Source organism: Anabrus simplex, chromosome 1 (genome assembly GCF_040414725.1).
Source record: "Anabrus simplex isolate iqAnaSimp1 chromosome 1, ASM4041472v1, whole genome shotgun sequence".
Taxonomy (NCBI): Eukaryota; Metazoa; Arthropoda; class Insecta; order Orthoptera; family Tettigoniidae; genus Anabrus; species Anabrus simplex.
This window is the reverse complement of record NC_090265.1, coordinates 850,576,266-850,600,199: the sequence shown is the minus strand read 5'-3', so window position 1 is coordinate 850,600,199 and position 23,934 is coordinate 850,576,266. Positions and strand designations below refer to the sequence as shown.

General features: G+C 41.0%; 1 protein-coding gene across 1 annotated transcript in view; it reads left to right on the top strand.

The window, feature by feature from the left end:
• Positions 1 to 4,989: 4,989 nt before the first annotated feature.
• The window catches only part of for (cGMP-dependent protein kinase for), a 442,735-nt gene continuing 423,790 nt past the window's right edge, over positions 4,990 to 23,934 (top strand). The window contains exon 1 of the mRNA XM_067136425.2: positions 4,990 to 5,152. Within this exon, the coding sequence (XP_066992526.1) occupies positions 5,029 to 5,152 (124 nt within the window). The 5' untranslated portion in view covers positions 4,990 to 5,028. The remainder of the gene's footprint in view (positions 5,153 to 23,934) is intronic.

Here is a 23,934-nt window from a genome sequence, read left to right as displayed (position 1 = left end):
GCAATATGTCTAATCGTTGCCAACAAACCAGCATTAAAAGATAATAAGGAATAAACGCTCACAACCGTAAAAGAAACGCTTGCCATGTTGATTACAAACTGTGTTGTCATTGGCGTGTTAAGGTGTGGGAACTGCAAACGGCTTCTCCGTACCTGTGGTAGTTAACGGCGAGTGTTGTACCACATGTTCGAAGGTTGAAACTTGTTGCTGGCAGAGTATTTGTATGCATATATTAATTCATCCCTGCGTGTCACATTATTTAAAACAAAGAGTAATTATGATCACACATGACATTCGACGTCCACAATTTATTGCGATGCAGTGTGCGTAGTACAGACGCCTGGTTGATGTGCATGTCATGTGCTGTGACTCATGAGCTGTTGTGCGGGTTGTTCTCAGTTAAATTACTCAAAGCTTCTCCGTTATGACCGGGCGTCATTGGCGCATCCCGAACAGGCTCCTTCCAAACGACATCGTTTCACACACCCGTCTTTCAACTCTTCGAGAGGTATCAAAAGCCGTCGTGCAGGAAATCGTTCTTGGTACAAGCATCGTAGATTAATATATTCACTTACTCATCACCTTAGACATAGCGATTGTTTGTACAAGAACTCAAATGTATAAATACTCGAGTTACCTTTTCCCATCAGGCCGACGACTCTATGTTAGGTCTCTTTAAACAACGGCCATCATAATCACCCCTTCCCATCCTTGTGACACCTTACACCTTCAGTGTGTAATGAAACGTTAAACTACTAGCAAATGTAAAAATGAGGTGTAGACAGATTTTCCTTACTGCAACGACTGTACTGTGTTTTATCATGCCCCTCTTAAGCCCCGATAGTTCTACTCATTCCTAGTGAATGGTGTATTGAATGGGTTTAGTACAGTGCTCTCAATAGTATACGACTTGTTGACCGTAGTCCATATTTATTATGCCTACTTTATTTAACGTTATTTCGGTATACGTAGACCCTGGACGTTTACGCATTTGTAGGTTAGAATGCAACACATAACAAGTACTCCACCGGGCGAGTTGGCCGTGCGCGTAGAGGCGCGCGGCTGTGAGCTTGCATCCGGGAGATAGTAGGTTCGAATCCCACTATCGGCAGCCCTGAAAATGGTTTTCCGTGGTTTCCCATTTTCACACCAGGCAAATGCTGGGGCTGTACCTTAATTAAGGCCACGGCCGCTTCCTTCCAACTCCTAGGCCTTTCCTATCCCATCGTCGCCATAAGACCTATCTGTGTCGGTGCGACGTAAAGCCCCTAGCAAAAAAAAAAAAAAAAAAAAAAAAAAAGTACACCAGTCCCGGGCAACAGTTCTGCAATGGGGTTTGCATTACTGTCAGGAGCCCGGACTATTGTAACCGGTGGAAGTTATGTTACGCTCGCTACATTACGAAAGAGCGGACTAGTCATCACTTCTTACTAGCTTCACAGGTCGAAGAGAATATCGGAGAGAGACCGTTCTTAATGACGCCCTTCAACATCGTCTCTTGTTCTGCCACTGGGAGAATGGATACAATTGTGCTATATTTCACGTAAATCACTCAGCTGGTAGAGAAAGAGATAAAAACAACTCAAGCCCTCGATTTTCATTCATGCAAGTTAATACTGAGGCAGAATGAACTAGTCCTTTTACATTATTACTGGCAAATTTTCAATCAGTTCCGTGTTGGTATGTGTGTAGAGATAGGTAATGAGAGACTATTTTTCAGAATAATTACCTAAACAACCTGTGCGGAGAACGTGTACTTACAGACACGTAGATGTGTAACCTGCATATGTGAAATCCATCTTTATAGGTTCATATCTGAGATACGATTTGTTTTTAGACCACTACACTTGGCTCAGCTTTTACATCGCCTAGTAAAAAATCCATGCACGGTATCAACTATATGTCTTCCTCAGTTTATCAACAGAGATGCAAATAGCAACGAATCACGTTTAAAAATTCAAAGTGGGCTTTGCTAAATTATTCATATCCCTAAACTTTCCTCTTTTCGTCCTCTTGAACTCCATCCTTATCTTCGTATTATGATATTTCCTACCTTTAACAGCTCCACTCAAGCTTATTAGTCTACAAATGACATTTCACGCCATCTGTCCATTAACAGCTTCGTATATACGTTACCGCTTAGTCGAGCAGCTTGTTTCCTTTGTCCCAAGCCTTCCCAGCCTAAAGTTTGCAACAATTTCGTAACACTACTCTCTTGTCGTAAATTATCCAGAACAAATCGCTCTGCTTTCCTTTGGATCTTTTCCAGCTCTCGTTTCAAGTAATCAAGTAGCCCCGTCTTCAGACAAGGAACAATGACCTGTTGTTGCTTGTCGTTGAGTTCTCCTGGGTCTTGTTACATCAGCATGCTGGTCGCTAGTGATGCCTGAAGTTTACTGTTAGTTCTTGGGGATATTACAAGATTGTATTGGAAATTGTCTCGGTCTTGAGTGGTGTATTTCCCCCGCGTTTAGATTGGGACACCAAATGTTGCGAGTTGGTACCCATCAACAACAACTAGCAACAATTGGTCTTCGTTCCTTTTTTTGAATACGCGGCTACGAAGCCGTGAAACTAGTACAAGTCAAAACTTTCCTCAAAGGTAAGATTTATTTTATTTCCATTATGCCGTGCTGTCCCGAATGGTTTAGTATAGGCCACGAAGTTATTCGTAATATTTTAACAATTAGTGTCATTCATGTTTCCTGTCTCCCTACTGTACCAGTAACAAGCACGTGCCTAACAAGTATACTCTAGCGTGCACAACAGCTGTGCTATGAGGTTTGCATAAACACTAGGGGTACGGCCCATGAGATACCTCTAGAGTTTATGTTACTGTCGCTACAAAACTGGAGAGTAGGCTAGGCCTATATGACTCTTCCTTATAATCAAATTAGTTCACATTCTAACCAATTACTGCCTAAAAATCCGGGCTCGCCTTCAGTCCTACTAAATTCAGCCCGTTGCAGTCAGCCGACACTCAACTGTATTAACAGTGACTCATATCTAGAGACTAGATATGCTCGCTCGGCATTTTGGTCCTGACCTGCTCTCAGTTGCTAAGGCACTTGTCAGCCCCAACATCACTTATCTCTCTTTTTATTTTTTGCTGTGCAAACAAGTGGAGAGGTAATATGTCACATTACTCAATCTCATTATTAATAGTAATGTTATTTGCTTTACGTCCCATTAACTACTTTTTACGTTTTTCGGAGACACCGAGGTGCGGGAATGAAGTCCCGCAGGAGTTGGTTTACGTGGCAGTAAATCTGCCGACACGAGGATGACGTATTTGAGTACCTTCAAATACCACCAGACTAAGCCTGGATCGAACTTGCCAAGTTGGGGTCAGAAGGCCTGCGCCAAAATCGTCTGAGTCACCCAGCCCGGCTCATTCTCATTATTAATCAGAACGGTAAATTTTAACATGGGTTCTATATCTCGTATATTATTTTACACGAAACGGCGGCTGTTAAAGCAGAGACGTTGACAATTTACATTTCAACATACAAACAACGTTTTCTATCTATTAAAAGATTCGGTGTATTAGACATTTGATGAAAGAGTATGAATTATGACATTTTCTGTAATATACAATATTTTTGACATAAATATGTGTTATAGTTGGGGAAAGTCTGAAAATTTCTGTAGCGAAATTATTTTTATTTATTTATACAAGTTGCTTTACGTCGCACCGACACAGATAGGTCTTATGGCGACGATGGGACAGGAATGGGCTAGGAGTGGGAAGGAAGCAGCCGTGACATTAATTAAGGTACAGCCCCGGCATTTGCCTGGTGTAACACTGTCTGACCAACCATCCATACCTTACACCATTGCCTGCACGGTTGCTATGGTTTCACGGAAAACCATCTTTAAGGCTGCCGACAGTGAGGTTTGAACCCACTACCTCCCGAATACTGGATACTGGCTGCACTTAAGCGACTGCAGCTTTCGAGCTCGATCGTAACGAAATTAGTGATACAGAATGTGTGATGCAATGTGACCTAGCAAACATGCAGGTTATGATGTGAAATATTGATGAATGGCCATGACTGAAGTAAATATAGAAGGGTGTTTTGTCAAAGAGCCCTCGTCCTATCATACAGTACGCTATCGAAAGAACTGATTATTTCGTTCATGATAGTTTCATAGGCCCTGGGTCAGTTTCCCCCTTTCGATGCCCTGAATTGTACACTTGTCGACTCCAAATTCTTTACATATGTCTCTCGAAAACTATTCGCTAGATGCAAATTAATCGTTATCAGTTTGAGTTTAAATGACTGCAAGACATTTGTGATGATATGGTTTTCCCAAAGGAAATTTGAAACAACTTGTTTAAGTTGCAGCACCACAGCCAATGTTGGCTTGCAGTTTATTATCGAGAAATTAATGTTACACAAGTGATTTTGTTACTTGATCTTTGATCTCCGTGAGCGAATCATGTACCAGCTATTGATTATATTATTCCGAAAAAAGGATGAACAATTTATTAATTAGTTATCCAGATGAGAGCCTCCGTGGCTCAGGTGGCAGCGCACCGGCCTCTCACCGCTGGGTTCCATGGCTCAAATCCCCGTCTCCCCATGTGAGATTTGTGCTGAACAAAGTGGAGTCGGGACAGGTTTTTCTCCGGGTACTCCGGTTCTCCCTGTCATCTTTCATTCCAGCTACACTCTCCAATATCATTTCATTTCATCTGTCAGTCATTAATCATTGCCCCAGAGGAGTGCGACAGGCTTCGGCAGCTGGCAAAATTCGTATCCTCGCTGCTAGATGAAGGCTTTATTCATTCCATTCCTGACCCGGTCGAATGACTGGAAACAGGCTGTGAATTTACATTTTTCATTCAGTTATCTAGTGGAAGGCAGAATATTTGCATGTAAATATAGGAATGTTTTGGATACAGGAACACTTTTTGAGTAGGTTACAGGGAGCTTGCCCCAAGTTTCGAGTGATGACACCTTGTCTCTCTCTGTCCCTAGATCTCGCGAGTTGATCAAAGCGGCCATCCTCGACAACGACTTCATGAAGAACCTGGAGCTGACGCAGATCCGGGAGATCGTGGACTGCATGTACCCGGTGGAGTACGCAGCTGGGAGTCTTATCATCAAGGAGGGAGATGTGGGCAGCATCGTCTACGTCATGGAAGGTGAGTGATTCCTCATATTATATAGAATATTGCATGTTTCCAGTCTGCAATAATTGAATAGATGAACAGTAGCCTGTGAACATAGTTTATAATTACCATATTGCTCATTTTTACCGGGATCACCCATACCCTGCTCAGTTTTGCTAGAGCCGCCTGTTTTTTCGCCTACCATAAAATCATATAATATATTTACCATTTATTTTGACGCCTGGCAGTCAGTGCATGGGAATACAACTACCTACAGCCATCTAGCCTTCTAGGTATTTCTTCACACTTTGTATTTGATTCAATTTTATTTTTATAGATTTGAGTATATTTGCTGTTATGTCTGCCCTCTGGCGACTCTCTGCTGTAATCCGTTCAAAGTTAACAACGCTGAAGGCGCCACTCGTTTCTTGTTTGTATCCATGTTGAAGACTGTGGCATAAACATGTCTTATGCCTGCGGGTGTCACGGAATTACCGATACAAAATGTGTGTCGTGATGTTACCTAGCATCCGTATAGGCTGTGATGTGAAGTGATGTTACCCAGCAACCGTGCAGGCTATAATGTGAAGTATTGATGGATGACTGTGACTGAAAGACATATATTCAAAGAGGGACGTTAGTATACAGATAATCGATGTGATCTTGTAGGCTGTCATGTGAAGTGATTATTGACTATGTTCAACTGTTAAGAGTGGTACAGTACTTCTTTGACGTACCTGCAAATAACGCAGCTGAAGAGAGAATATTTTCTCTTCTAAATATTCAAAGGGACGGACGAGCCAAAGAAGCTCACGGTTGGAAATGTAAAATTGTTTAAATTGCACTGTAACACTTGAAAAATGTAACGTGTGTGCAGTAATAAGGACAACATTGTCTCTAAATCCGAGTTTGTAGAAAACGTCGAAGCCGGTAAAAAATATAAACAATATAAATTACAGTATATGAATTCCCCCAGCTTCTAAACTTTACAGTATGGTAACATCCAGTTTTGACAAAAATATGTCTTATGGCTGGGGTCCGACTCGTTGGCTGAATGGTCAGCGTACTGCCCTTCGGTTCAGAGGGTCCCGAGTTCGCCGGGTTCGATTCTCGGCTGGGTCGAGGATTTTAATTGCTTCCGATTAATTCTTCTGGCTCGGGGACTGGGTTTTTGGTATGTCCCAACACTCTCCTCTTCATATTTACACAACACACGACACTACCAACCACCACAGAAACACGCAATAGTGATTACATCCCTCCATACAGGGTTGGCGTCAGGAAGGGCGTTCAACAGCAAAACAGGGCCAAATCCACATGAGTGCTCCGCAGTTCGCATCCGCGATCCCCAGGTGTGGGAAAAGCGATAGAAAAACAAGAAAAGAAGATGTCCTACGGCTGGGCGTCGTTCGAAATTTTTTGTAACGTGACGCGACAGAATGTGTGAGGGATGTGTAACCATAACAACCGTGCAGACAGTGGTGTAAGGTATGGAGGGTTGGTCAGACAGTATTACCTACCAGCCGTACAGGCTGTCTTATGGCTGGTTGCTATCTGAAATTAGAAACCCTTCATTTTATAATCATTTGATTTTCGCAGAGGAATAATTGTTTTCCTTTTCTTCTTTTCTAGATATGGTAACCCTTTTCATAGCTGGTCATACATCCGATTATTCTTCTTCATCCTTTACACTTTATGGTAAAATAGATGCTCTATCTTGGATGTAATTTGCATTTTGAACAAAATGGTTAAAATTAGGTAATGCATGCTGTAGAAGAATTTATTCATGATTGTCAGTATGTTTTTAAAATATTCTGGAAGAATGGTGCTGAGTTTGTGTCAGGAAGTCAAATTACAGATTTTTTTCTACCAGTGGGAACAATTTTAGGCTTGAAAGAGTTGGCGTCTGCCTCTCTAACATAACGGTTAATGTTATTAGCTGCCGGAGGCCATGAATTGATTCTCAGCCATGCCCGAGTTTTAAGATTAGCTTGTACTTGTGGCTCATGTGGGAAGATACTTTATGTTCATTCATTTATGACTCTGCGGTATCTTCGTAATTCCTCCGTTTCGAATTCCCAAGTTAATGTTGCGATTTGACATTTGATTGACAGGAAGTGATAAAACGCTAAATGGATCATTGTTCCCAACACGAAGAGTTGCGCCTTTGCTGTGGAAATACGACGACTAGAAGAGATTGTTCAGAAATTGCACACCACGTTTGTATTGCTTCTAGTAAAATATGACGTCTGTGTGGTTCGAATTACACGTAAATCTGTACGTTATTTGGGTTCTGATTATAAGAATAGCGGACGTGTTAAACTTCAAGTAGCCTATACTAGCTAGTACGCATTACCCATGGAAATGAAAAGCCAACAATTATTAATGGTTCAATCACCACCTGCTTGTGATTGTCCTTTGTTTCTGAGAGAGAGATTCCACACATTCTAGCCGACAGGCAATACGAACATGTCTTACCACGTGGGTTTGCCATCAGCTCGCTCAACAATCCTTGGTTTCAAAAATAACACTACGTACCGGTACTCTTTAAGCAATAAGTTGTTCAGGATTCTCTCCTGTCATCACTATCAGAATCGTTGAAATTGTTGTTCAGTTGTATATTTACACACACTCTATCGAATCAATCAATCAATCAATCAATCAATCAATCAATGAATCAATCAATCAATCAGTTACTCACTATTGATCTGCATTCAGGGCAGTCGCCCAGGTGGCAGATTCGCTATCTTGTGTTTACCTAGTATTTTTTAATGATTGCAAAGAATTTGGAAATATATCTCTCTTGGTAAATTATTCCAATACCTAACTCCTCTTTGTATAAACGAATATTTGCCAGAGTTTGTCCTCTTGAATTTCAACTTTATCTTCATATTCTGATCTTTCCCGCTTTTAAAAACACCACTCAAAGGTATTCGTGTACTGATGTCATTCCACGCCATCTCTCCACTGGTAACTTGGAACATACCACTCAGTCGAGCAGCTCGTCTCCTTTCTCTCAAGTCTTCCCAGCCGAAGGCAACATTTTCGTAACACTGCTCTTTTGTCGGCAATCGCTTACAACAAATCGAGCTGATTTTTTTTTTCCAGATCTCGAATCAAGTAATTCTAATGAGGATCCAATACACTGAAACCTACTCTGGTTGGGGTCTTATCAGACACTTATATGCCTTCTCATTTACACCCTTACTACAACCCCTAACCATATGCAGAGATATGTATTCTCTATTTACAATCACGTTTATGTGATTGGTACACATGACGACAACTTTCACCCAGTAAACAAAACACTTAGTGAAGCTGCAGTCTTAAGGAATAAATGAACACAAATCGACTCGGCTCTTACCGAGTACAAAAGTATTTTTTTTTAACTATTGGCTTTACGTCGCACCGACACAGGTCTTATGGCGACGATGGGATAGGAGTGGGAAGGAAGCGGCTGTGGCCTTAATTAAGGTACAGCCTCAGCATTTGTCTGCTGTGAAAATGGGAAACCACGGAAATCCGTCTTCAGGGCTGTTGACAGTGGGATTCGAACCTACTATCTCCCGAATGCAAGCTCACAGCTGCGCGACCCTAATCGCACGGCCACTTCCTTGGTAAAGTACAAAAGTGGCTAATAGCACACAGATTCAATGTTTGAAAATTTGTCCTTCCCTCAGTTGGACTTGCCATCTCGTGAGGTTTTCTCTCATTCAACATTGAAACTGTTCACAGATGAAAGACAAGGCATTTAGAGCTTCTAGACTATATGATAATTTCCGTCCATATATCCATATCCAGCGTTGTCGCATCTATTTGATGGGTTGGTGTATTAAACTCTTTTTATCTTCACTTTTGATAGTGTTACAATGCCCAGACCTCGTCCTGTCACTCTGCTTCTTGGTCTCTTGTCCTCAAGTTGTAAATCAACCATTTTTCCATACCACACTCTCGTGTCCTATAAGTTATCTATTTGAACCATGTGTTTCTTATTCTGTTACGAATAAATGTCATCTCTGCTGCCTGTATCCGCATAGTCAAGTTTTACATCACTACGTGAAAATCGGCATGTAATAGGTTTGTTGTATTTGAGTGGACATTTTTGTTCCATATTAGTTGTGAATTATTTGGTAGCAGTTTCCTGTAGCTCGAATTTGAATGGTTTTCTGCTATTCTATTGAACCTTACTCCCTTAATTTTATCTCCGCAGTGTTCATATGGAGTGAGGGCGTATGTCGCTGTTAATGGGGATTCGTCCGTCGGATGGGCTCGTAAATCTTTCAGCAGACCCCTTGGTGGTATTCGACAGGAGTAGGCTGCGTGCCGTCACCGGGTTTCACCCTCTCCCTACCTCTTTATCATCACCATCCCCACATTTAGACGCGCAGGTCACTTATGGGTTTCATATAGAAAGACCTGCACCAGGCGAGCGGAACATGATCTTCGACACTCCCGGCACTAAAAGCCGTACGATTAGTTGTAGTGTTTCTCGCTGTATTTTCTCCACCTTCACTCTTAGTTGTAATAATGTCGTGTGGCTATTGTTAGCATGATGCTGCCCTATTAAGCCGGACCCTCCGACGAGGGTGGTGGCATCTGTCTTCTATAGGAAACTGCACGTTTGTGTTCTTTGTGGTGCATAAATTGCAGGGATGTTCCTCAACGTAAGAAATTAACCATTTAAAATTAAAATCCTCGACCCGTCCCGGAATCGAACTCGGACCCTCTCAACCGATGACCTCTACGCTGATCATTCAGAAATGAGAAGGACCACTCTGGGTCGACGTGAGGCCAGTGATGTTCTGGATCTACAGAAAAGAAATTGGTGGTAGGCTGTCACTGTTGTAACGGCCGCGGGTTTTTGAGTGTCTCTTAGACTTCCTTATGAGAAATGTGGATAATACATGTTATTGAATAGAACGTGGTACACTTGGAATGTGGGTAATAACTCCGTGTAGTATGGGCCGGTGATGAGGGAAATAAGAGACATAATTTAGAAGTTCGAGAGTAATATTACGAGTAAAATTAAGATCAATAAATGAATTGCCTAATGTGCTGGGGTAGTGGCTCGGCACAACATTCAAATTAAAGTGTTGTTTGAAAAAATCAAGTGCCTTTCCATTTCTTTGAATGTCTCTATTAAAATCGGCACGTTTTTTTCGAATCCTATTCAAATCTTTCTTTCCCATTTTTAAATTTGTTTTTCTAATACAACTGACCAAGATGTATTCACCATAGCTAACTGAGCGCGCGAGTCAACACAGCACCATCCTATAGCAAAGTGTAAGATGTGATGTCACATATTTCGCTCAAATTTTGCCTAAATTTGAAGCGCTATCTCATGAAAACTACATTTCAGTTTTTTTGTTTGTTGACAACAGGTAGCTTCTTATTTTACCTGTCAACTGAGACATTAAACATATTCGTAAGTTAAATACTGTCGGCCATATACGCGTTCTATCCAAACACTAAATGCGTCCCATTTTTTTCTTTCTATGTACCTGTTGTGGAGGAACTTAAGTCTACGTTAAAGAGTGTTTATTTTAAGGGGTAAGGCATATACTCAGTTACTGATGTCCAGCGAGCGAGTTGGCGCAGCTTTGAGCTTGCATTCGGGAGGTAGTGAGTTCGAATGCCACTGCTTCCCATTTTTATACCACGCAAATGCTGGGGTTGTACCTGAATTAAGGCAACCGTCAGTACATTCCCTCTTTAGCCCTTTCCTATCCAATCATCGCCATAAGAGTAAGACCCATCTGTTTCGGTGAGACGTAAAGCAAATTGAAAAAAAAAATACACGGAGGTCCATGATATAAATAGCCCAGACCGAGCTCGTTAGCTGCAGTCGTGTAAGTGCGGCCAGTATCCAGTAATCGGAAGATGGTGGGTTCGAAACCACCGTCGGCAGTGGTTTTCCGTGGTTTCCCATTTTCTCACCAGGCAAATGTTGGGGCTGTACGTTGATTAAGGCCATGGCGGCTTCCTTCCCAATCCTAGGCTTTTCCTATCCCATCGTCGCCATATGACCTATCTGTGTCAGTGGGACGTAAAGCAAATAGCATAAAAAATAAAAAGCACAGTTGCCGTTTTGACTTAGTGAGACAGCTATTATCCAGCCAGTGTGGCTGCAAGCGGCACTTGGTCAGCGTGACGAGTCCACTGCCTGCCACATCAGACGGCCCCTCAGTTGCTCTCACGATCTTGATTGATACCTGCCCACAGTCCAAAATGAAAATTCTACCACTGGCCAGCAATCGAACCCAGGGACTGTGGACTAGCCTGGCGTTAGTAACCTCAACAGCTTGGACACAGTGTTCGTGAAATAGTCAACTTCTTTGCAGTGCTACCGTTTTGAGCGTCCAGTAGCGTCTTCGAGATGTGATCATGACGCGAGGCTTGCCAAGTAGAATTTGGAAGGTGGTAACACACCTGAGGCTGGTCATACTTCAATAAGTATGGAGTGTGTGTGACACTACAGTATTACTCAATTCGTCGTGCTCTGTTTATCGACCACCCAGAAAAGGAGAAATGATTCAAAGCTGGCAAGATTTATCGTATTTCCCCAGTGGGTGCTAGTGGCATTCCTAACGGACTTTCTCCCTTCACAGTTACGTTATATCTTCAAAACATTTGTATATGATTGTGAATGGCATCATAGGAGGCGTTCTGGATCCAGTGAGGAGGGTTCTGGTTGTTTGAGATCTTCGCTAGGGTTGAATTGGTGATGGGATAATCGAATACAAAATAGTCTATTATTCGATTATTTCATTTTAATCGATTATATTTCCATTCGATTACTTCTCGATTATTTATCCGAATGAATGAGGCAATCGAATAGTGAATTTTTCCATTCGAATTTTTTTTCGACCATTCATTCGGAACTGCATTCCAATGAATAAGGCAATTGAATAGTGAATACTTTCGAAATAACTGAATGAAAAGTGATGTTATTAAGACAGTTAATTCATTCATTTATTTTCAACATTTGGAGATACATTTGGAGATACATTTGGAAAAAGGCGTATTTCTGTTTTTCATAAGAGTTCATTTGTTCGCTTATCGATTATCCACCGACACACTTAAACCGAAAAATGGAGTCATGACGCATCCGAATTTTCAATGCGATACTACTGAATGATATTTGAAACTCATTCGATTATTTATTTGGTTATATCAACAATCGGATGGGGGTTATTCGATTATTAAAAGTACAGTATTCGATTATCCCATCACTAGTTTTAATGACTAGGGAAAGTTCTTTTTTAGCCACTAGTAGGTTTGAATGCAAACGTATATGAACAAGGCACAAGTATCCTCTAGTCGCTCTAAAGTTAGATGAGTTGCATAAATTTTAGGGGTTCTGATAATTCAGATAGCTAATAGTTATGCAAATGTCACTGCAGAACCGTTCATACTACAGAGGCTAAGCTTATACTACGGAGGTGACTACATGGAGAAAAATGCTTAAGTTAAAGAAATTACTAGATAGGCTTTACAGGTTACAAAATCATAGTCACCTCAATATCAAGTTGAGAGGGAATACAAAAGGGTACCTCACTCTCTATTCCCTGATTTCGGTTAAGTTCATTCGACTTATTTGAAATTTACATTTAAAGGTTGAAATTTACATTTGAGAAAAATAAAAGTTACATTACTAAAGATTTGAAACCTTCCCTTCGAGCTAGCTTTGAAAGACTGTCACATGTTAAAAAAGATCTGCTATTACCTTGAGCTAGTGGACCTCCAGAAAATGGACGAGGCAGCCCCCGCCTCCGTTACGAACACACTCTTAGACTGTAGCGATCACAAAGACAACATGACCCGAAATGTCACAGCTTTTATAGTAGGGAGGAAGATTCCGAAAGACCCGGGGTCAAGGCCCTGATACACCCCCAATTTTCATTGGATAATCAAATAAATATCAAAATTTTATCATTGGTGAATAAATACATGTACAGAATTTCTTATTGGTAGAAAAATAAGGTTTGCGGGAAGAGATAGAAGTGTTGATAACTTTTGAACATTAAAAATAATTGATAAACAATTCAATTTAGGAAACCTTCACACACAAAATTATTTTGAAAATTAATCGCTCATCTTCACTCCAGAAGGCACAACATAAGTTGATAGTAGAGACATCTGTCGAAAAATGTCCACACTTCTTGTACTAGTAGTTTCAAGGTTTACATTACAGATGGCCTTATACAAGGCGCTTAATTTAAATGCGCAAGGCGGGCGTACCTCCGCTACAATTATTATTATTATTATTATTATTATTATTATTATTATTATTATTATTATTATTATTATTATTATTTGAACAACTGTTCTTACAGATTACAACATGGGGTTTCAAAAGTAGGAAGAGCATGTTGTGTACAGAGACTTTGTTTTTGTATGGCTGTCTGAATTTTGATTGGCTAAAATTGAGCAATTATTTTACTTGAATGACGCTAATATATTGCACGGTTTAAACAGGATGACCAGATTGCAGTTTTGCTACAAGGAAGAGGTAACTTACCTCCGGAATTTGTGCTCATGCAAGTTGCGTTGGTCTCAGGTTCGTATATTTATCATTCGTTGAAATCACTCGAGCATTGAGAATTGCCATTTATTGTCCTTTGTATGGTGGTGTAATTACATGTGAAGATTTTGTTTACCGATGCGGCTTTTTTCTTTGTGGTATTAATCGTGAGGGATGGGCTGTATTGTAATTCATCATCTTCCAGCCTCTACATTCCCAAATACATCTAGCGCGCAACTCCGGTTTGACAAGTCTAGTAGGTGCTTTGGGCAGAATTATGCAATAGATTTCCTTGCTTCTACCATGTTTGGCCTAATCACTTAGTCACGTGATAAGTGGTTGGCGAATCAGAGAAGCATTACCGGAGAAAGGGAATGAGGTAAGACTCCCCACACAGTCTTGATGGAAGTTTTAGCCCCATCCCCTGTCTCCATATCTTCCTATTGGCTGAACCAGTCCACATGCAAATGTTCTGCATGACCTGGATACGAAGTATGGACGGTATTAAGGCCAGGAATGTGAGAGTTTACTGTGTTCACAATTCATCTGTGTGATGTAACACAAACACAATGACTACGCGTGTATAGCCATTCCTTTGATGTACATGTTTAGTGTTTCAACTTGTAAATTTTATTCATATTGCAGACAAGCATCCACCTGCGGCTTTTCCCGTGTTTTTGAATTAAACCGTTAGATGTTTTTAAACTATTTATTTAAAAGCAAAGTGAATATATATGTTCATTAACACACATCGGTTTTACATACATTGGATGACCTATTATTATTATTATTATTATTATTATTATTATTATTATTATTATTATTTAGATTTAGAAATATGTTTTTTAAGACTTTTGTGTGGAGCGTGGCATTGTATGGAAGTGAAACATGGACGATAACTAGCTCAGAAAGAAAGAGAATATAAGCTTTTGAAATGTGGTGTTACAGAAGAATGCTGAAGGTGAGATTGATAGAACGAATCACAAATGAAGGGATACTGGATCGAATTAGTGAGAGGAGATCGATTTGGCTAAATTTGACGAGAAGAAGAGATAGAATGATAGGACACATCTTAAGACAGCCAGGACTTCTTCAGTTGGTTTTTGAAAAAAAGTGTAGGTGGTAAGAACGGTAGGGGTAGACCAAGGTACGAATATGGCAAGCAGATTAGAGCAGATGTTGGATGCAGTAGTTACGTAGAAATGAAAAGGTTATCAATGGATAGGGTGATATGGAGAGCTGCATCAAACCAGTCTATGGGCTGATAACTCAAACAACATTATTATTATTATTATTATTATTATTATTATTATTATTATTATTATTATTATTATTATTATTATTATTACTTTCACTGCTTAAGTTGCCGGGTTGGTGGATGATACAAATGGTGTCTGGTTGGCCATTTTTGTTCTGTACTTAACATCTCTTCGTCACGTACTAAATGTACGTAACACGACCTAATAGGTTGAAAGTCGCTTTCGAAAACTCATTTTTCTTTATGGAGCTTCCGCATAAACAATAGTAAGTGCCTTTCCATTTGGAGCTAAGCTGTATTGAACAATCCACGTGCAGTTGGCCATAAGAGAAGCATGGTTTCCGAAGATTGAGTCCTAAAACTTTAAGTGATTATTCTTTTACCGTATAGATGCTCGTAGTGAAACTCAAAAGAACTCCGAACTGCAGACATCTAAATTGAAACGGTACATCCGAAGCGGGTATTGGAATCCGAGGAATGAATTCTACTTCGCCCGCGGCGTATCCAGTCATTATGGTGGCTTCAGGCATCATTTTCTTGATTAAGAGCCGTGTTCCATTGCAGAGGAAAGGAGGATTCCTATTCCTGAGAAGGATAAACGGTGCCACAATCTTCCGCCTCTAAAATGTTCGAGGGTACTCCAGGTGACTTCAAGTTGTTCAGAAGCTCTGTCTTGTAGATGACAGACTAACTGTATAGCACCGCGCGAGTTGGCCGTGCAGTTAGGGGCGCGCAGCTGTGAGTTTTTATCCGGGAGATAGTGGGTTCGAACTCCACTGTCGGCAGCCCTGAGAATGGTTTTCCGTGGTTTCCCATTTTCGCACCAGGCCAGTGCTGGGGATGTACCTTAATTAACGCCACGGCCGCTTTCTGTCCACTGCTAGGCCTTTCCTACCCCATCGTCACGGTAAGACGGTGCGACGTAATAAACATATTATAAAAAATAAAAATCTGTATAGCATATCGTGTCGATAGCCTTCTAAATTTGTAGAACACCGGTTAATAATTCTTTTAAAAGTTGCTTGTTGTTGACCTTGACAGCTTCATTTCTTGGAGCAAGTATTGCTCTTTAACACGGCCATGCATGATCTTGAAATGCTGTGCACTCGTATATTAAAAATTTGAGATATCAGCGTGTCGTAGATTTGGCTGGGCGTCGCACACATACACACTGACAAACACTTCCGGATATCACGGACTGAAAATGGCTCCTTTACTTGGTATTACCTATCTTGCGTACGTAGGCTAGTGACAGTGAATCTATTCATTCAATCCTGGTGGCAGGATTTTACATTGTCAAATCCCAATACACGTTTTCCGCCGAGTTTTTGTTCATAGCTCCTGACGAAAACGAAAATGAAAAATCCAGCTTAGAGATGTATTTGGACACCCTTTCATCCAGCTATGTTAAAAGTTTGAGATCTCTGCGTGTCGTAGATTAGGCTGGGCATCGCGCATACATACACATCCTTTTATTAGTATATATAGATTCTAGGCTGACAGTCATGAGGGTCTAAAATATGTATGATTGCTGAACCAAGATTACAGTATGTAATAATAATAATAATAATAATAATAATAATAATAATAATAATAATAATAATAATAATACCGAGCTCGATAGCTACAGTCGCTTAAGTGCGGCGAGTATCCAGTATTCGGGAAATAGTGGGTTCGAACCCCACTGTCGGCAGCCTTGAAGATGGTTTTCCGTGGTTTCCCATTTTCACAATAGGCTGTACCTTAATTAAGGCCACGGTGGCTTCTTTCCCACTCCTGGCCCTCTCCTGCCCCATCGTCGCCATAAGACCTATCTGTGTCGGTGCGACGTAAAGCAACTAGCAAATAATAATAATAATAATAATAATAATAATAATAATAATAATAATAATAATAATAATAATAATATTTTAACGTCTATTTTAACTAAACGGACGTCAGGTTATCGGAAATTTCTCGCACACGAGTTCCGTGAGCTGTTGCTCTTAAGTAATCTGAAGTGGCACGAACTTCCGACAAGATAGAGGGCATGATATCAAAGTGACATCGCTGTTAGCTTCTTTCTTCTAAAGGAGGCCGCAGTTGGAATTTGAAATGGATAGTCTCTTTCGTGTGATTCAAAATCCAGGTAAAAACAAGAGGTCGAGTGGCGATGATGGGTATTAACAATATCAGGGTGGGATGGAACTATCTTACTAACTGAGCTGTCGTGTCATGGGGCGAAAATGGCTCCCTAAGCCATGGACTGAAAATGGCTCCTTTTCTTGTATTACCTATCCTACGCACATTGGCTATTGACAGCGAATCTATGCATTTCATTCTGGTGATAGCAGAACGATTGACTCCGGGTGTGCCAGATTCATCCTGAATGTAAGGTAACGGCTTAATATCTCGAACCGCGCAGCCATCTCGCTCGGCAGATGATGGATTTAAAAGGGAAAATATTACCCACATGGTGAATAAGAGAGGCCAGAGCATTACGAATAGGGAACATGCATGATCCGGGGTTTTAATTAAAAATATGCTAATCTGATTCAAAATTTCGTGCAGAATCCAAAAATGTGATCAGAATGTACAAATAATAACTCCAAACATGATAAAAATCTACGAAAATGTCACGTCACGCAAGTACGCGATCTCATTGGTCTGACGTCATCGTACAGGTTGACTGAATTAGCAGACGAAGTAACACATAGTGTGCTGTGAGAAGCAGGATACACTTCGCGTATTTCTACTTTACGTTAGTGTCTAGTATGGTTAAATTCGAAGTCTATACATTGGATAATAATCTGAGTGGTATATTTTAGACTTAAAATGAATCCTGCGCAGACAGTGAGACAGAAAACTTATAAATGGTGTATAGTTCCGATGTGCAATAGCACATCGCATACCGTACCAAACAAATTGTTTATAAACGTTCCAAAGACGCTAAAACTAGGGAGAAATGGATTTTGGCGAGCCGGAAAAATGCTGGTGATATATCGGAAAAGTCTACAGTTTATTTTTTTGAAGATCTTAACGTAAGATGAATTTGTTTGAATTTTCAAATCATTTTTCCATGTCAGCTCTTCTAGTGGTAAAACTTTAAATTTTAATGTATGATGCTTTATTTAAATGCTTTAATTACATCTTGGAATATGAAAGTAATAAACAGTGCATTAAATAATGCTGATTATTAAAGTCTTCTCCAAACCTAACCTATGTTTTGGGTGATCCATGTCAAGATAATAAATCAAAGGGGTTATGAACCATTTTGACAGCTCTAATTCTACCAATATATCTTGGCATGGGACAGTTATGTATGTCTTTATTGAAGAGCTTAATTGGTAAAGAAATTTAGGCTATATCTAAATAGTCTATAATGTAACAAAGAATAGGCGTGTACATCATGAAAGGAAACAACGTGAATTTAACAAATGTATAACTCTACACAAAACCAATGCTTGTTTGTTGGGGTCTTATAAGTTAACAATGCTCAATTATAATAATTATCATAATATTAATGAAATAAATAACATAATTGCACACAGGTGAAAATAGTGATGTAGGTGTTTAAAATATTATCCAACTTAGCCTAAGTTTTAGGTTGTACAAGCCAAGTCAATAAACCGAAGGGTAAAAGTACCGCGCGAGTTGGCCGTGCGGTTAGGAGCGCGCAGCTGTGAACTCGCATCCGGGAGATAGAAGGTTTTGAACCCCACTGCTGGCAGCCCTGAAGATGGTTTTCCGTGGTTTCCCATTTTCACACCAGGCAAATGCTGAGGCTGTACCTAAGGCCACGGCCGCTTTGTTCCCATTCCTAGGCCTTTCCTGTCCCATCGTCGCCATAAGACCTATATGTGACGGTGTGACGTAAAGCAAACAGCAAAAACAAAAACAAAAGTAAAAGTCACAGCACCCAAAGACATTCCTGTATTGAGCGACTAAAATGTCACCAGGACACTTTTCTTTCCTGATATGCTCAGCTTGTTAAAAGCCAAATGTAATTAATGTTATTGGCTTCACGCCCCGCTAACTACTTCTACGATTTTCGGAGACGCCGATGTGCAGGAATTTAGTCCTGCAGGAGTTCTTTTACGTGCCAGTAAATCTACCGACACGAGGCTGACGTATTTGAGCACCTTCAACTACCACCGGACTGAACCAGGATCGAACCTGCCAAGTTGGGGTCAGAAGGCCAGCACCTCAACCGTCTGAACCACTCAGCCCAATTTGTGAAAACTAGATGAAGTCATATTTATCTTTATCATGTTTAACTTTTTCCCTCCACAAAGATATTTAATTCTCTTTCATGGGCCCCGGAAGTGGGTAGGCCAGTTGCCCCAACCATAAATATACGTATATTTTTTTAGAAATGATAGGTTATAGCCCTATAGTACTATGATCTTTCTTTCTTTCTTTCTTTCTTTCTTTCTTAATCAGTTTATCCTTCAGGGTTGGTTTTCTCTCGGACTCAGCGAGGGATTTCACCTCTACTACTTCAAGGGCAGTGTCCTGGAACGTGAGACTTTGAGTATGGTGATGAAACTGGTGAGGAGGGCCATTACCTCGCCCAGGCGGCCTCACCTGTTATGCTCAACAGGGGCCTTGTTGGAGGATGGGAGGATCGGAAGGGATAGACAAGGAAGAGGGAAGGAAACGGCCGTGGCCTTAGGTGCCTGGAGGAGAAGTAGGAAAATACGAAAAACCACTTCGAGGATGGCTGAGGTGGGATTCGAAACCCTTCTACTCAGTTGACCTCCCGAGGCTGAGTAGACCCCGTTCCAGCCCTCGTACTATTTGTTTTCAACTTTCATGGCAGAGCCGGGAATCGAAACTGGGCCTGCGGAAGTGGCACACATTAACCACTACACCACAGAAGCGGACTAGTACTATAATGCTACCTATATGTTTATGTTAGTGCTGAAATCCGATTTCTTACTTTACTAATGCTGAAAGCCCGAAAATGTAATGTTATTCTTTAATAGGGGAATCAGTCCAGAAGGAAATATTGAAAGTGATGTGATATCTATCCAGGTTCGTTGTTATCCTAATACTATGGGTTACAGTACATTGCACATATATAAAAGACGCCACTTACAAACTTGCTTGTTATCCGCTAATTTCTGCGGCCACAAAAGTCACATTTTTCAAGAATGATGACATCTACACATGGTAGACAGTCTGACTGTGCTGTTTTGAACCTTTCTTCTGTCATTTCGAAGTTATTCGCGATCATGAATAATAAACGATCGGCTTTTAGCAACGGCTGATGCACAACGACTGGTAGAGCTCCATGCGGTACTGGATCGTGACGTCACAGCGCGCCGCTTACGTCAGAGGCCGTTTCACTCGCCTTGCGGAAAGGCACTATTAAATATTTTTTTAATGGTAGAAAACAAGGCAACATACCACAATGTAATACGTTTACGTACTATTTCATTGGTGTACTTTTCAAAAAAAATATTTTTGAAAATGATGCATGTTCCCAATTACAAGGGTGGGACACGCCAAAGACAGCGTGGTGGTTGGTATTTAATTATGTGTAGCGCTTCTCCACGCTTTCGTATCAATTTTTATGGTGATATTTTATCTATACCTCCCTGGCTTTGGCCATTGAAATACAATTTTGAGCAAAACACATCGGGAATATTGCAATTCGGAGTAATGTAACGCATGCGTGAAGATGGTGGTCTCCTTTTATCAGCATTTCTCTCATTTGTTCTGCCACAGAGGGGCTGATGATCTATACATTAACTGCCCCTGAAGTGAAAAAATAACAACAACAACAACAACAACAACGCACTCTCTGTCCCTACCATACGTAGACTTAGCTAAGTGTTCAATATTTTAATACATATTTGTAATGCCATCTAAAGGTTATTGAACTGTTACGAGTCTACCAATTAATGCAAATTACACCTTTCGTCACGCAAAATGTAAGCAGCGGGTGTAAATGATAGTTCTATGGAGGTACTTTCTATGATAAAATTTTTAATACATGCTTGTCACACATGTTTATTTTTGTAGCCTGCTAGAAATTACCATATTTCCAATAAGCATCAAGTTACACACTCTTCAACCATGAACTGTACAATCATGGACAAATATCTTGATGGAGACACAAGGGATCTCTACCTCTACCCCAACCTGGCCAGCCGTATAGTAACTTATCTCTTCGTTTACCCTCTATTTCTACACACGTTGCAGGCAAATATTTCAGAACAATGGTTCTCCAACATTTCACACATTTCCCACCATAAGAGAGATTAATGTTTAATCTGTATACAGAGTTTCTCTTATAAACTCAGACCGAACGCACGGTGTTTGTACTCTGCGCTACAGCGGCTGCCTCAGCCGAAATTATGTCGCGCGTGGCCGCCGTGCTTTAAGCGTGTATACAATCTAATGCGAAATCCTACCTTATAAAAGATGCTGGAAGTGTCCTCCTTCCTGAATTATACAGGCGTTGTATCTGGTAACCACATTCTGACTGACGCGCGTGAGTTCTGCCACTGGAATGTTTCTGATTTCATTCGTAATGTTTTCTTTCAGTTCCTCCAATATGTGAGGATTAGTTCTCGGGCTCACTACGCTAATTGATGACAGTCCCAGTGACACTTCGAATTGTTTACATCATATCCATTGCGCGACGCGTAAACAAATACAATCATCACTTACATTATTTTTATTATTTGTCTGAAAGGATCATTTAATTCGCAGACAATATGGGCTGCAACAAGGACAAACAATCTAAAATGTTCATTATGAATGCTGCGGAGCAGCACGGATCCTCTAGTGCAGGGTCTCTCAAACGCCCAAAATCCCACGCGCGCAAATTGAGGTGCAGAGTTCTTGTGCACAATGCATCGGTCCCATTCGGCTCGGCTCCGACCAACGCTTCGTCTCTGGGCTATTCGGCTAGGCTCAGCTCAACTCGGCTCGGATTTGGAGCGCTACTGAGCAAGTGAGGAAGAGGGAGACAGAGACAGAGACAGAGACAGAGAAACAGCGCTATTGTTCCAAATAGAGGAGTGGGGGTCTGCACTCTCGTCAACCAAGCGAAGTCGTCTTTTGCACCGTGCACAATGCATGCACTCTGAGAGGCCCTGCTGTAGTAGAAACCCCTACTTGTGCTATTTTGTGAATAATTTATTCCCTGATTGTTCAAGATTCGCACCAATGTCATCTAGCTTTTACTCTGCGAAAACTGTTCGTGTGCGCGCATGTCTGTTATTGAGCACTGAGCCACTACTTTCGAATTTTGTACAATTAAGTTAGGTGAATTTGTGCTCGTGAAGGTGACACTTCACCAGGAAATTGCTGAAAAAAATTAATCGAGCCGGCCCGTACTTAAAATAACTTTTACATACGAAAATACGGTGTTGCAATGATAACTGTCTCACCTCGTTAACAGCTGAGGTTCAGACTGGCGACTGGTGCTTGCCAGGTCGAACACGTGCAGGCTGCTGGCAAGGTCAAGAACTGTGCGCGCGTCCCATACTGCAGCTTACTTATCAGAGAGTATAAACGCCGTTTCGACGGTCTTAGTTTATATGAGAGCTCTTGTATATTTATTGAACGAATCAACAATTTCCCGCAATTGTGGGTCGCAACAATTTATAATGTATAACTTATCAGGATACTGAAATGTTTATCTTATAGAAATATAGTGGTAAAGCAGTTTTTAAATTACGGAGGTCCTAACAAGTGAGCACTCAGAATGTTTACAGATCCTCGTATGATGGTTTTAACTGAACTTTCAGTGCTGTTTTCAGGGAGCTCCAACTTTTTCTAGAGTTTCGTAAACAAGGCAGTATTGTGCCACGAGCCCCAACCATTAGGCCGATAGGCCTAATCTCTACTTCATTTAGCTGGTACTTGGTTTTGTAGAACGTTATGGTGGGGGCACACATGTTCTGCTTCTCAACGTGGACTTGAGTAGTGTGGCCTACGTGGTGCTTGAATCGGATAGACGGATTGATAATGAAGTCTTTCTTGTCATTATCCTTAAAGGCAATTACGTCATTTGGCCTCATAATGCCTGTCATAAACCGTGGACTTCCTCATGTACACGGACTTTTTAACTCTGGAGTTGTTCTGTAACCAATGATCTTGTGGCGACGTCACTTTCTGGGTACTTCGTCGCTAGGACAGGAACCCAGAGCATGAGCCAGTGTTCCTTTTTTTCTGGCGCATCTGAAATTGCAAACATTGGACAGTACTGAATATCGCCAGAAACCTGCCGCTGTAACGACACTGGATGCAGCAAGATGGAGCTTCAGCCTACACCGCGAGAGGACTGTTGCCTTTATCCAGCGAGTTGGCCGTACGGTCAGTGGCGCCCACCTGTGAGCTTGCATTTGGTAGATAAAGGTTTCGAATTCCACTGTCGGCACCCTTTAAGATGGTTTTCCGTAGTTTCCTATCTTCACACTAGGAAAATGCTGGGGCTGTACCTTAGTTTAGTCCACGGCCATTTCCTTCCCACTTCTAGCCCTTTCCTACCCCATCATTGCCATAAGACCTATCTGTTGCGGGGCAACGTAAAGCAACTTTCTAAAAATATTTCTCTTCTGCAACAACAGTGTGGAGACAGCTTAATTCCCCGTACTCTTCCCACTTCTTGGTCAGCTGACCCATCTAGGAATTATGAGAGAAAAAGCGTACATTTTTAGAGACATGTTAATATGGCTTTTGTGGTTCTGCCATGTCAAGAAACAAGATGAAATTCTTTATGTTTTGCGGAGACTTTGATCCGTTTCTTCAGAAGGGAAACTCGTCTGTCCACCAGGAAGTCTTGGCTAACAATGACGGTTTGAATTTGAGAATACTTTACCGTTGGCTATTGCAAGTGGTACTCTCGTTCGTCACCAGATGGCTCACTGTGCGCTAGCCTTCCCAGCAGGAAGTGACGACGCCATGTTAACTGCAATTAAAATGTTTCCTGCTCAGTAAGTATGTGCATTGCGAAATAGACAGCACGGCCATCGGATTAATCTAAGACGACGAGAAAGTAATATTGTAAATAAATAGAAATAAAGTGCAACTAAA